Source organism: Scomber scombrus, chromosome 7 (assembly GCF_963691925.1).
Source record: "Scomber scombrus chromosome 7, fScoSco1.1, whole genome shotgun sequence".
Lineage (NCBI taxonomy): Eukaryota > Metazoa > Chordata > Actinopteri > Scombriformes > Scombridae > Scomber > Scomber scombrus.
The window spans coordinates 4,799,857-4,812,992 of record NC_084976.1 but is presented as its reverse complement, the minus strand read 5'-3'; the positions used below and the strand labels follow the sequence as shown (position 1 = coordinate 4,812,992).

At 39.7% G+C, this 13,136-nt stretch overlaps 1 protein-coding gene across 2 annotated transcripts; it reads right to left on the bottom strand.

Moving 5' to 3' along the window:
- Positions 1–5,754: 5,754 nt before the first annotated feature.
- On the bottom strand, positions 5,755–9,903 carry LOC133984055 (uncharacterized protein C18orf19 homolog A-like). Of its 2 annotated transcripts, none has more exons than XM_062423299.1 (4): positions 9,769–9,903; positions 7,519–8,006; positions 6,731–6,842; positions 5,755–6,601 (listed from the first exon to the last, which is right to left on the bottom strand). In XM_062423299.1, exons 2-4 carry the CDS (start codon positions 7,962–7,964, stop codon positions 6,287–6,289), a joined length of 873 nt encoding a protein of 290 aa, XP_062279283.1. In that variant the 5' UTR covers positions 7,965–8,006; positions 9,769–9,903; the 3' UTR covers positions 5,755–6,286. The 2 variants fall into 2 exon arrangements, with proteins under 2 accessions (XP_062279283.1, XP_062279284.1); XM_062423300.1 differs by having other exon boundaries at positions 9,781–9,903.
- Positions 9,904–13,136: the final 3,233 nt, after the last annotated feature.

Genomic DNA, 13,136 nt, shown 5'->3' with positions numbered 1-13,136 from the left:
ATTAATGAAAACAATTAACAGTGACACTAATTTCATACTCTCATTTAACCGTGGCCAGATCTACCATATGTGCAATCTGGGCCCTTGAGCAGAAAGGGGCCCCCTCAATGATGGGAGGGCTCCACAGAAATACAACACATGATTTGACCCATTTTTTTATGTTGATAATTATGATCACTATCTAAAAAAAACATGTCCAAAACAAAATATGGAGTTACAAGGTTTCTGCCCAACAGCAGCGTTATCCAATCAAAATTAAAAAATGTTAAAAAGTTGTTTAGGGGACATGCGCTGGGGCCCCAGAGGGGCCACTGGGGGTACTAATGCAGGCTTGCATCCAACACAACCTCCAATTATAATGATAATATTATCTACTAATAATCGGTTAATCTGAGGTTAAACAAATGTTTTCTTAGCGATTGACTTTGTTAAATGCTTTAAAATACCACCTTAACCAGTCAAAAGTTTGGACACACCGTCCCATTGTATGAGGAAGTCTGTCCAAATATTTGACTGGTTAAGGTGGTCTTATTTGTCTACTAACAGCAAAAACACACACATGCACACAAACACACACACACTTACATTATAACCAATCATAAGGCAGTTAAGTGTTGAACAGGTCATCAGATAGTGTGAGTAAGACCAGCTCACAGAAACCTGTTGAACTGGATAGTAACAGTCATCATCTAAAGGCTACTCCACTCATTCAATAACTTACTTCCATTAAATTGGAAGGCTTTGAGAAGACTGATGAAAAAAAAAAAGAAAAAGGATAATGGTCACAGTTATATCAGCTGATGCTAAGATGACTTTTATGCCACGTTCATGTCATACAGGATGGACGGTAGAGATGTGAAAGATTGTCACATTTACACCCTGAAGACATTATCAGATCAGGGTTATTTCCTCTGACTTAACAAAGCTCCTCAAGAGCCCCAGACTGTATTAAACATCTGTTCTCACAGGTTAAGTGAACTCCTCATCACGAGTAAAATCATCTTGTAAAATTGTCGCCGTGTCCCTTTAATCAGATGAAACAGTGCCATCGGTGCTGGAAAAACAGGTCCCGACTTCTCTCTCAAAGGAGCCGAAAAATAGGAACTGACCACTTTGTGCAGCTGTGTTTTCAGTCCAGCTGCTGCCGCTCCACCACGGCCAGTTTACCACTTTTTTTTTAAAAAGACCTGTTCTGCAATCACTACTTTCCTTTTCTTTCATGTGCTGAGAGAAGTCTCTGGTGAGCTACAGATGAGGTTTTAACCTCCATCAACCAAAATCTGCTGATTCTTCCAGTCTGTTAAAGCGGCACTGTAAAAGGTCAGACTCAGGTTACTCTTCCTCTCTCGCTGTGTTTTTTGTTAAAGAGTCTTTGGCAAAGATCCTCGTGAGCCAGGAGCAAATGACTCACTCATCCCTGCAAAGTAATGAAATGCATAAAACATAAGTTTCTGTATATTTCGGCTCCAAGACCGGCTTATTTATAGACAGACCCCATCTGGCAACTTGTCATAACATTCACAGGAGTGAAACAAAGCTAATGTTCAAAGCACTTAGCCTCACTTACAAGTGCGGAGGGAGGGAGGGAGGGTGGGTGGGCCCCGGGGCCCCGCCTCATGTCCTCTCTATAACCTCCTGCTGCAAAATACTGCAAGGAGCCCAACCATCCCGATACTGTATACACACACACACGCACGCGCACAAACACACACACACACACATGCTGGTGATAGCCATGCAGGGATAATCAAGCATACATCAGACAGAATTTGCTCAGAGACGAGACGTGATGCAGCTCCAGAGTCTGAACCTCTTCCAGGCTTTTATCAGACAGGAAACACAGCAGAAGGAAAAGCAAACTACTTTCTAGTACCAAGATTTCACTTCTATATTTTATAAGGAAGCAGTGCCCACGCATTCACTTCTGTTTGGAAACTGGTTAAGGGGGAAATAGTCCCCCTGTGCTCCTCACCAGCTGAGACGGTGAAGACCTAACAGATTCAGACGGCTCCGGCTCTCTGCAGACAAGTTACCTCCTTCACTGTCTCTGGGATAAAATGTCCTTTCTCATTTCTTTGTTTACTGATAAACATCCCAAACAACTTAAATCAAGATTCTGGGTTTACATGTTGACACAAATTCAAGCTTTCACTGTAAGTCATGCTGTCAGTCTGAAAGAGGCACACAAGTTCACAGAGGGAGCAGAGCTGCAGTGATTAGCTCATTAATTGATCATTTTTAAAGAATAATCATTAAAATAAGATAAATAAAGAAACTGTAGGTATGTAGTTTGACCATTGAGTTGCATTATGGGAAATGTAGTATCCAGTGATTTTGGATGTTTGGAATGATGGGGAGTAAAAGTCAGGATATTTATTATATATATTTAAATTTTGAGCCCCGAAATTTATGGAAGCAATACTAAATTGATGGTCCAAACTCTTCCATAAAGGGCCGTGTGGCTGCAGGTTTTTGTTCCAACCAATCAAGAGCACATGATTCGACCAATCAGCTGTCTGAAGACTGAGATCAGCTGATTAAATGAGTCCAGTCTGGTGTGCTCCTGCTCGGTTGGAATGAAAACCTGCAGCCACATCAATCTGTGCGGAATAGTTTGGACACCCCTTTAAAATTAAAGGGTCATTTCAACCAAATAAGAAAAACATATTTAAAAATAACAGCACTGTCAGTAACAGCACGTTATGCTATCTCGCCTTGCAAATCGTTGTGGTTTTATGTGCCCTGTTTTTGAGATTGTTTTGCTTCCACACCAACACAGTGGATGTTAATGGAATTTTGTTATTGGTGCTCTCAGGTTTGAAAAATGACATTTAAAAATGGGAGTAATGGAGTACCAGTGGGAATAAATAAAGGATGTCCTTTTGACTCGAATACTCAAGCTAGATGTTCCAGCATCCACCCCAACACCTTCAGATCTCCCTCCCAAGAGGAGTAAATGGGGTATGACATCATAAGCAGCAGATGTAGGGAATGCAACATCTGTGAGGATGCTAGAAGAGACCAAATTAACATTTATTACATTTTTTTCCCCAATGTAATCAAGGTTAATGGGATTCAATTTGAGCACCACAAATGAAATTCCACTCATGTCCATTATTTTGCAGAGGAAACAGAAACTACCGAAACAAAAATAAATAAATAAAAATCTGCATGTCTACATTTAAAAATCAATATTTTTGTAATTTGTAATTTGGGTGAAACAGCCAATTTCCATGCGGATTTTGGGTTATTTCTGCTCGATCTTGTCTTTTAAATATCATCCGCTCAACGGCTACTGTACATATAACACAACTTTATGGTGAAACTATGACAACAAATATGACCTGCACAACAACTTTCTAACATACACACACTGTCAGCTGCCTCAAAGTCGATCTCACTGACCTTTTATTAAAAAAAAAAGAAGATGCAAAGTGGAGAAAAATCACTGGTCTTAGACAGTTTGGACAGTTTTCCTCCCTCCTGACCTGCACTTCACCTCAAGCTTCCCAGAGGCGTCTTGACACATGAGTCGTGTTCAGCCACTGAGTCACACCTGAGAACACAGACTGTCTTTACACTAAAATAATTTGAGGAATCGCAGCGCCGCTCTGTCCTCTGTGTCATACTCCCTGTGGGAGAACAGACAGGTGCTTGTGCGAAGGGGCAGTGGACTGCATAAACAGTTGTTCATTAGTTTGGACAGCAGAGGTCATTGTAACTCACACACATATCCAATCAGCACACGGCAACGCCATTATATTTACATATAGATAAGATTCATAATGAAGGAGGCAGGCTGGAGCACGCTCACTGTGTGACAACATGATGTTTAGATCTGTTTAACATTATTGGATGTGACACATATAGGAGAACTAAGTGTCAAACCACACTGACTTTTCATTAAGTGGTGTCCAACCTGACCTTAACCGCTGCATCACCAGAGGCTTCATGGGAAGTTTCATGCCAAAACTTGTAGAAAAGTGTGAACGAGCACTTCTACGTGTAATTTATATCTTTAGAAATCACATGGAGCAGTCTCACATCCTCACTGCAGCTCACCATAAATGGTCAGAATACTGATGCACATTTAATTCCTGTGTGCAGATGAATGTGAAACAAGAAGGCTGCTTCCACATTCACACTGTACACACTGTATATACAGATTTTTACTTCCTATCTTTCACATTGCTTGTTTTTTTACTTATAATGTATTATTCTTCTTTTTTTTTTATTGATGCTCTATTTTGACTCTCCACTTTGCTGCTGTAACACTGGGACTAAAGAATATTGTATATAATATATTGTATATGATACATTTATACATGAACATTGAAACCACATACTCTGCATTAAGCATTAATAATAATAGTAATTGTGTATTAACTCCAAATTGCAGCATACAGAGTTGTAGTGTGTGGCAGTGACTCTATCCTGCTTGCTTTGCTCCTGGCAGTGTTGCCATGTGTTCACTGAAGACATTTGGCACACAAAAAAACTCATTGCAAACTAATTTAAATTGCACTCTGTGAATAATGCATAGCATTAAAAGCTACCACCACACTGTTCTCTAATTCTATGAGGTGAAACTAATGCATACACTACTGTGCAGACGTTTGAGGCACTAAAAGTAAAGTTAGGATGCTTTCAAAAAATAATGCTATAAATAGTTTTTATTTGTTAGATAACTTCATATGAAGTGAACAACAGAAATCTAAATGAGAGCAGTATTAGTTGTGAGCAGCTTTGTCTTTCTACACGGTAAACCTGTACTTCATTGTTCCTTGTATCTTGGAGAAGTTTCCAGTTGTTCTTCTGTGGATTTAGACTCTCAGCTGCTTCTGTCTCTTCATGTAATCCCACACTGATGCCATGATGTTAAAATCAGGGCTCTGTGGGGGCCAAACTATCTGCTGCAGGACTCTGTTGTTCTTGTTGATGAAGATAGTTCTTTATTACTCTGGCTGGATGTTTGGGCTCATTGTCATGCTGCAGAATTGGACGCCTCTCTAATGGTATGATTATATAATGAATAAACATCTAAAAGTGCCTCAAACTTTTGCACAGTATATAATGTACTTATCATAAAATCTGACTTCAATTCAATCCTCTGACCTGATGTTCATATATTAAAAAAAAAAAAAAAATCATACTAGTATTCTATCTTTTCTTGAGGCTCTACATATTTCTTCTAACAGTGTATAGAAGAGGTTACAGTTGGCTGAGACCTTTTTAAATACTTATATAACCATTGGTGATGCCTTTGCGTACATAACATTAACAAGAAACCTTAATAGAATTTCCTCTCACAGCCTTTTTGACACGGGGCAAACACTTGATAATTAGCGTTCCACTTTATTGAGTTGTGCTTATAATCAGACATCTAATTGAATTCCTGACAAGAAAAATTCATCTATTTACTCAAAGTACCAAAGACATTTCACTTCTCGCTTAATCACCATGTAGAATAGTGTGTCTACTGCATGTTTATGACTCAACACATGTAAACTCACCATGTATTTTCTGCCCCTGAGAGCTGCTTCCAACTCCCATTTTTTTTTATTCACACGTTTTTCAGTCCATACATTAAACTGGTAGACACCAAAATAATGTCATATATTAAGCTTTGGCTATTAAGAAAAATACATTAGAAAAAAAAACATTTAAAATTGCTTTTTCATTGCATTAGAAAAAGACACAAGGTGATACCCAGCCTCCAGAAAGGCTTTGATGGACTAGTAACCACAGATATCATGAACTTCAAGTTTTATTAATATTCTCCTAACAGCCAGAAGGATTAGCCTTACTCTCTCCTGTACAGTCTTTAATAGATGCTCTTTTATAATCAATATGTGTTTATTTATCTCAGAACTCTTTATTTCCTTACATATATGTGTGAAGAGACATGAGCTAACAAACAGTTAAAGCTCAGATAACTTGAGCCTGTGGAAATCCAGTCTGAGATGACTGAGCCAAGTAAAGTCTGCTAAGCTGCTGTCTACACTCTCAGTGCGTCATGGTAGAGGGGGGGTGAAGAGGGTTTCCACATTTAAAGAAATCATTTGACACTTAAATAGACGACAGGTAATGACTGAGATGTGTGAGGTGAAATTTCAGGACAACGATAGTGCAATGTCTCTCTCTCTCTCTTTTCTTTCTTTCCCAGCAGTCTCAGAAGAGCTGTCTGTTTCTCTCTCTCTTTCCAAAACTCGCTGATTTACTTGCCGAGACTTTAATTGGATTCATTGATTGAGAGGCGCCGGCTACCCCCGACGTTGATCTTGCCTTAATCGTTTTTCTTCTTAAAAAATGATTTCCCCTCGGAGACTCTGTCTTTGGTTTCCTGCAGTTTCTCGGAAAACTTGTCCTTAGTTTCTCCCATTTTCTCCGAGAAGCGTCCTTTCGTTTCCTCCATTTTCTCGGAAAACCTCTCCTTGGTCTCCTCCATTTTTTCGCTCAGTTTCTCCTTGGTCTCCTCCATCTTGTCCTGGATGTATTCTGTGACCGGTGGCGGTGTGGATAGGTAACCGTGCTTGCGGAGGTACTGAACAGATAGCGACGTGCCGCCCAGAGTCGCTGTGTATCTGGCGGGGGTGGCGATCTGGAGGAAGATAAAGAGTGGTCAGAAGAGTGAAGAAAACATCTGGATCCATCCTTCGTTTTTTTATGACAAATGCCAATCAAAAAATGTCTACTTTGATAAACAACAATGTATCCTGGATTAAATTACCTTGTACATGGCATACGCTGTCAGAGCATAGCCACTCGAAGAGTCTCTCAAAAGGTCAAGTATTGACTCTGGTAGACCAATGAACTCCAGGAATGGCACTACATTCACTCCTCTGAAGAAAACAAAGTAGTATTAGAAAGGTTTGATAACACACATACACACAATTATCTCCAGTTTAATTGCATCATTTTGTCACTATTTTAAACTAATAAATAGTTCAGATGCTTTCAAATCTTATCGAACCTTTTATCTCTCCTCATTTTCTTTCATTAGCAAAGAGCAAGAGAAAACATTAAGCTCCTCGTTTTTAGCTGCGTGTGAGTTAACATGACATCACCACCAGCACATTAGACCATCTGCAGCTAATTGACATTCATTCTGTAATGGCTAAAATAAAAAGTTAGTCTGTTCTCTGGTTAATGTTTCTGTGCAGCTGCTGTCTCTATTCAGACACGTCACTGTAACATCACCGTACGACCACCAGTGAAGGGTGTTTTTGCAGTTTCACACAGTGGAAATGATCAGCTGATGACCTGATGTCGATGTAAGTATCTCACAGTTACTGACAGACTGAAGTCAGCATTTAATCTGGTCGTATAGTTGAATCAGGAGCTTTATTAATTAGAGTAAGTAGCTCCTGGTACAGCTGGTAATTTGTCACATGCATATCATTAACATATTATATGCTGCTCATTTCATCTTCAGGTTGTGAACTTTAATTAAATGCTCCACAGCATCAAAAAATGCACCAGCTGTGGATTTAATGTATACTTTGAGGTCCGACTCACTTCATAGCAGCATAATAGAAGGTTCCAAACCAGATGGAGGACGTCAACAGATGCACGGGGATCAACACCTTCCCGTACTGTTTGAAAGTCCTCTTAAACCTCTGGACCAGACCGATGGACTTGTCCTGCAGGGGGTCCAACTCTACAGCGCCGGGACCAGGACCGGCTTCCTCTTTCTGGAGCGGCTGTGATGGAGGTGCGGAGCTGGACTGCGGCTCCTCCTCCGGCGGCTGGTGTTTGGGCTGATGTGCCGCCTTGCTGGAGGCTGAGGTGGACAGCCAGCGCTGGCCTGTGGGTGTGGGTGTGGGTGTGGGCGGGGACAGGCGGAGAGCAGAGCAGCAAAAGGCTACCGGCAGTTCGTGGACGGTGACGCCCACCAGCAAGGGGCGCACCACTGCCGCCCGGCGCAGAGTACCGTAGGTTAGGATGCGCTGCATCATCATCATCTTCTCCTCCTCCTCTCTGCTGCTGGGATGTTTAAGGACAGACTGTAGGTGCAGGAAAAAGAAAAACTTTGTATGAACTCTTAATCTAGAGTGACAGATTCTCTAATGTGAGGACATTTTGTATTTTAATGTTACAGCATCACCTGATTCTAGACTGCTGATTGGATTAAAGCTATTTAAAAGATGTCATATCAGGCTCTACGAAACTATAACAAACATGTATTACTATAAAATTGACATTTAATGGACTAAATGATAAACCTACTCATCAAAACATATTTAAATGATGAAATTAATCATGAGTAGCTCTGAAGGAGTTTATTTCATATTCCTAAACTGAAGATTCTATCTGAGGCCTACAGTGATCATTCCTAAATAACTCAACTATTTGGCAGTTGATCCAGTTCTAATCTCGTTAGAAATATGCCAGACACACTTCTTCAGCCTCTTAAAAAATGTAACATAGCAACCGTCTCTCCTGTTTGCATAAAACATAACAGAGATAACTGAGCGACACACTGAACTCAGCATGACCTCAGAATGCAGACGCTTCAAACTTCAACTTTGTGCTGTGAGTACTAATATACAGTCACTTTATTATTAGGTACACCTGTGTAATCTAATTCAATCCGATACAATTCTACTTTTTTTTTTAAAGTTTGTATATGTTCAATTTTCATTGACATTATTAAAATATGTAATAAATCTACTGTATGACTATTACTGAGGTGATACTAACTGAGGTGATACTATAGTTCCTAATATTTTGCCCCTCTCATTTATGTTAATGGGGTGGACTAAAATATTAGGAACACCATACAATATAATGCATCCTAATACACCACCATCACCCACTATGACCTCAATATCAATCATAAAGTAGAATCTGGTCACCCCCTTAATATGGACTGCAGACCTACAGGAATAACCTCAAATACTGAATCATAACCTGCAGTATATTTATTGCAGCTAATTTATCTTATACATTCTCTCATGTTGCCTAACTTTAAAAAAATTATAGAGTGGATCTTGCTTATTAATGATCAAACAATAAACAGTAGTACTGAAAGCGCCAAACCAACTCTTATCACTAAACACAGTCGCCAGCATGTGTCAGTTATGCCACTAATAATCTGCTTGTTATCTTTATAATCACTTATATGACAGACTGAAGGTCTTGAACATGCGTGTGTTATGACCGCACGACCAGAAATGACTAAAGACTGAGTCACATGCAGGAAGTTCAACAGTGTCCAAAGTAAATAACTTTAATCACGTTACGTTGTTTTGTTTAAGCCAACATGAAGGACAAAACCACGTTTATGTGAAGAAACTTCCGGCATACAAGCCAGCAGCTAACTGAATTAAATTGCGTCAAGCCACCGCATTTCTACAGGAAAACACACGATTAGTCTGCAAAATAAAATGACGCCACTCACTAGGAGCGTTTTGTCACGTCTTATTTTTATAGGTCTAACCGGAAATAAACAGCTACATTCCTGCTAGCTTTACATAGGCTTCTATTTTAGGCTAGTTGACATTGGTAGTTTAGTATGGAGGACAGGTTGGAAGCTTTACGGGCTGCTGGAGCTTTTTACACCGGCAGACGTCAAGAAGAGGAGTTCATGTCCTTAAAGCAGACAGTGTTTGTTCATCAGACAGGTTTCATAAGGCCGCACTCTGGACTGCTGCCAACTTAGCTGTTAGCTGTTAGCTGGCTGCTAACCCCAGGATAGTCAGGAGTAGAAGTTGTTATCATAGAAGCAGAACACAAAGCAGTAAACAAAAAGCAGAGTTCACTTACGACAGAAGTTACCTGTTCACGTCCACACTGAGTCGGGCTCCTGAGTGCTGAGGGCCATGCAGACCTGGCCGGGTTACGTGCCGTTCAAGTAGCGCATTTCTCGGTGCAGCAGCAGTAAGGACTGCACGGAGCGCAGCATGTACCCCCCAACCGCACGTTGAACCATGGGAAATGTGGTTCGCGTGGGCTCGTCTGTGAACCAGCCCAAGACGCACATGAACTACATTTCCCAGCGTGCCTCAGCGGGAAGTCAACTTCTTGGAAAGAAACGTGAAATTGGTCAGATGGGTGTTCACCCGCAATAAACCACTGACCTTCAGACGTGTCCTCATTTCACTAAGAGTTAAACGTTTCATTCATATCACACTTTCATTCATAGTGAAACTCAAAGTGCTACAGTATTATTAACACAGCATGAAGAAAGTAAAGGTCAACATGATAAAGACTTTCTGAACAGACAGGTTTTATGTTTGTTTGTCTAGGGTGGTTGCTGCCCTCAGGTGGTTAGAGAGACTGTTCCTCAACTACAGTGCAGCCCCCCCATGGTGGACCACTGAGGGCCCAGGGGAGCAATCATTTGAGGGTGTAATGTGATAGGTTTCTGTAGTAAGAAAAGCACATGTCCACATAACTGTAAGTATAAATGTGTCAGTGAACCACTCACACACACACTTAATGTTAGATTTAGGGCCAGACTAATACTGACCAATATTTTTGGGGCTGATACCAATACCGATATTAAGAAAACAAATTCCGATATTGATATATCGGTCGATAATGTTTTATATGTATAGAATATATACATAAACTTTTTTCTTTTTTTCAAATGTGGCTACCAAACACTTGTGACAATGTATATATTAAACTTGAATTAGGAAAAAGGATTAATTATACATACATTACAGCATATATATATATATATATATACACACACACATATCGGTACATATAGGATGGCATACACACTAATACTGATATATCTGTGATAGGCCAATAATAATCAGTTGACCGATATATCATTTGGGCTCTAGTTTGTTTTGACCTGCTATGAATTGTCAGTAACAATTAAGGTAAAAAGCATTATTTGAACAGCCTGGCTCCCATGTGAAACAGACATTCATACATCTGACAGTGCTAGTAATTTGTAGACATACAGAATACAGACCTTTCCACACATTTAACACCAATCACTACACACCCATACACAAGCAAACGTGACAGTTTGCACATATCATCTGACATATATACACCCTTTTTCTGCACTATATGAGCTCCACCAGCAGAGGGCGATGCGGCCATACTATCGGGACAAAGCTTATTTTCCCCATGCAAAGTGAGAGATAATTGTCTTAAAAGTATGGGTTATCATAAGTATGTTTGGTCTCTGTTTGAAACTATTTGTTTGAATTAGCTCTCCACTGAGGTTAATGTGTAGTCTGAAAATATATTATGATGACACATGAAACTTGTGTTGATCTTCTTAAGAAATGTCTCTGCCCTCCATCCTCACTGGATACATGGATTATCCCTGAAGCTGATTAGGATGCAGGATCTTGTTCATTGATGCTAAGCAGAGCAGATGTTGACTGATGGGTTAAAGCCACATCCTCCAGGTGAAGTGTCTTTTAAAACTAATCCAGCCTGCCAGTGTTTCCAGCCATGTCTTCTGTGTATTTGTGTGCAAACATGATATAATTAAGTGTATGATTCTATCATTTTAGCTCCAAGCACACACATCACCGCAAGTGTGACCAGCTCAGCTTAGTGTTGTTGATCTATTGACAGGCTGATTGATCCAACCTGAGTACAGTGCAGATCAATTCTGTGTTACAGTTCTGAATTCTATATATGATGTTTGTTATGGGAGTTGAGAAGAGAACCATTTGTCCCATTAATTTCAGTGACAAGATAGTGCAGTTTCTGCATTCTGGGCACTCACACAAAACAACAGTAAGCATGCTTACCTTCGAACAGCTCTCCTTATGGTCCATTATAAAGGTCCAGCAAACACGTGGTACATCCTCATAGGTGTGTTTAGCCTAATTAGAGTTCTTCTGATGACGTTGTGGGCCTGTACAGACTGTGAGTGAGTGACATCTCACGGACCATCCAATTTCAACAAAGGGCAGAAGTCTAATTAGGCTGTATAAGTGAAAACACCTGTGTGTATGTGTGTGCAGGGTTTTAAGCAATGGACTGTGTGTAATGTGAAGGGTGTCACCTGTAGGAACAAACCCAGAGAGAACAGGACTTTTTACTCAAGACATTTTGACATGTCACAGTAGGAAAAGCGGTTGTAAATGATATAATTAACGATTGCTGAATTCTATTTAGCTGCTTCAGTTTCAGGGTCCTGGTATTATTCAGACTTCCTGTTGCTCCATACAGTTAAATTGAACAGAACCATCGTTAATGTAATTAGTAACATCTGTGTGTCTTTCAGCTTACTGTTTTGATTTCATGGCCCACAACCAGTGGTGGGAAGTAAGTACATTAACTGTACCTACTTAAGTAAAATGTTGAGGTACTTTACTTGTCGTTTTCCATGTAATGCAACTCTACACTTCCAGTCCACTACATTTCAGAGGGAAATATTGTTTTTACTCCACTACATTTATTTGACAGCTTTAGTTACTTTTCAGATGAAGATTTGACACAATGGATAATATAACAAGCTTTTAAAATACAACACATTGTTAAAGATGAAACCAAAAAGCAGTGTGTAGTCGGGCTCACATTTCAGATGTCTATGAGTTGTTAACAGCTCCACCCAATAGTGATTTTTCTATCTTTTACTGTAATACTTTAACTAAATTTAGCTGGTAACAGTGGAGCTAAAAAGTGAGATATTTTCCTCAGAAATTAGTGGAGAGCTAATGGAAGAGTGGATACTTGACTTATATTCATCAAATTCTAAATAAATGAGAAGAGGCCTATGATGTTACAATCACTGAAGATCTCTAGGTGGGTATGTTACATGGAACAATATGTAGTACATCATGTACAGATAAACTGGGTTAGTTATTCATATCATACAATATAAAAGCCTGCTTCTTCTCCCTCTGCTTTAAACAGACTCAGTACAAATGTACATATTGTCACGTGTTTTACAAGTAATATATTACACATTAGCATGAAATTAGAACAGCCATTATTAATGGTATACTGTCACAGTTACAGTTAGAATAGTACTGTTGTTTATAGCAGTGAGAAAACTTTGTGATTCTTTGCTAATAAACTGAATTTCCTGAGACAAGCATGTTAGACATGAGACATACACAACCCAGAACAAACAGAGCTTCTATAAAAATCTAACCACCACGTGACACACCATTAAATGGTGTATCATAATCATTCATTTTTTTCCT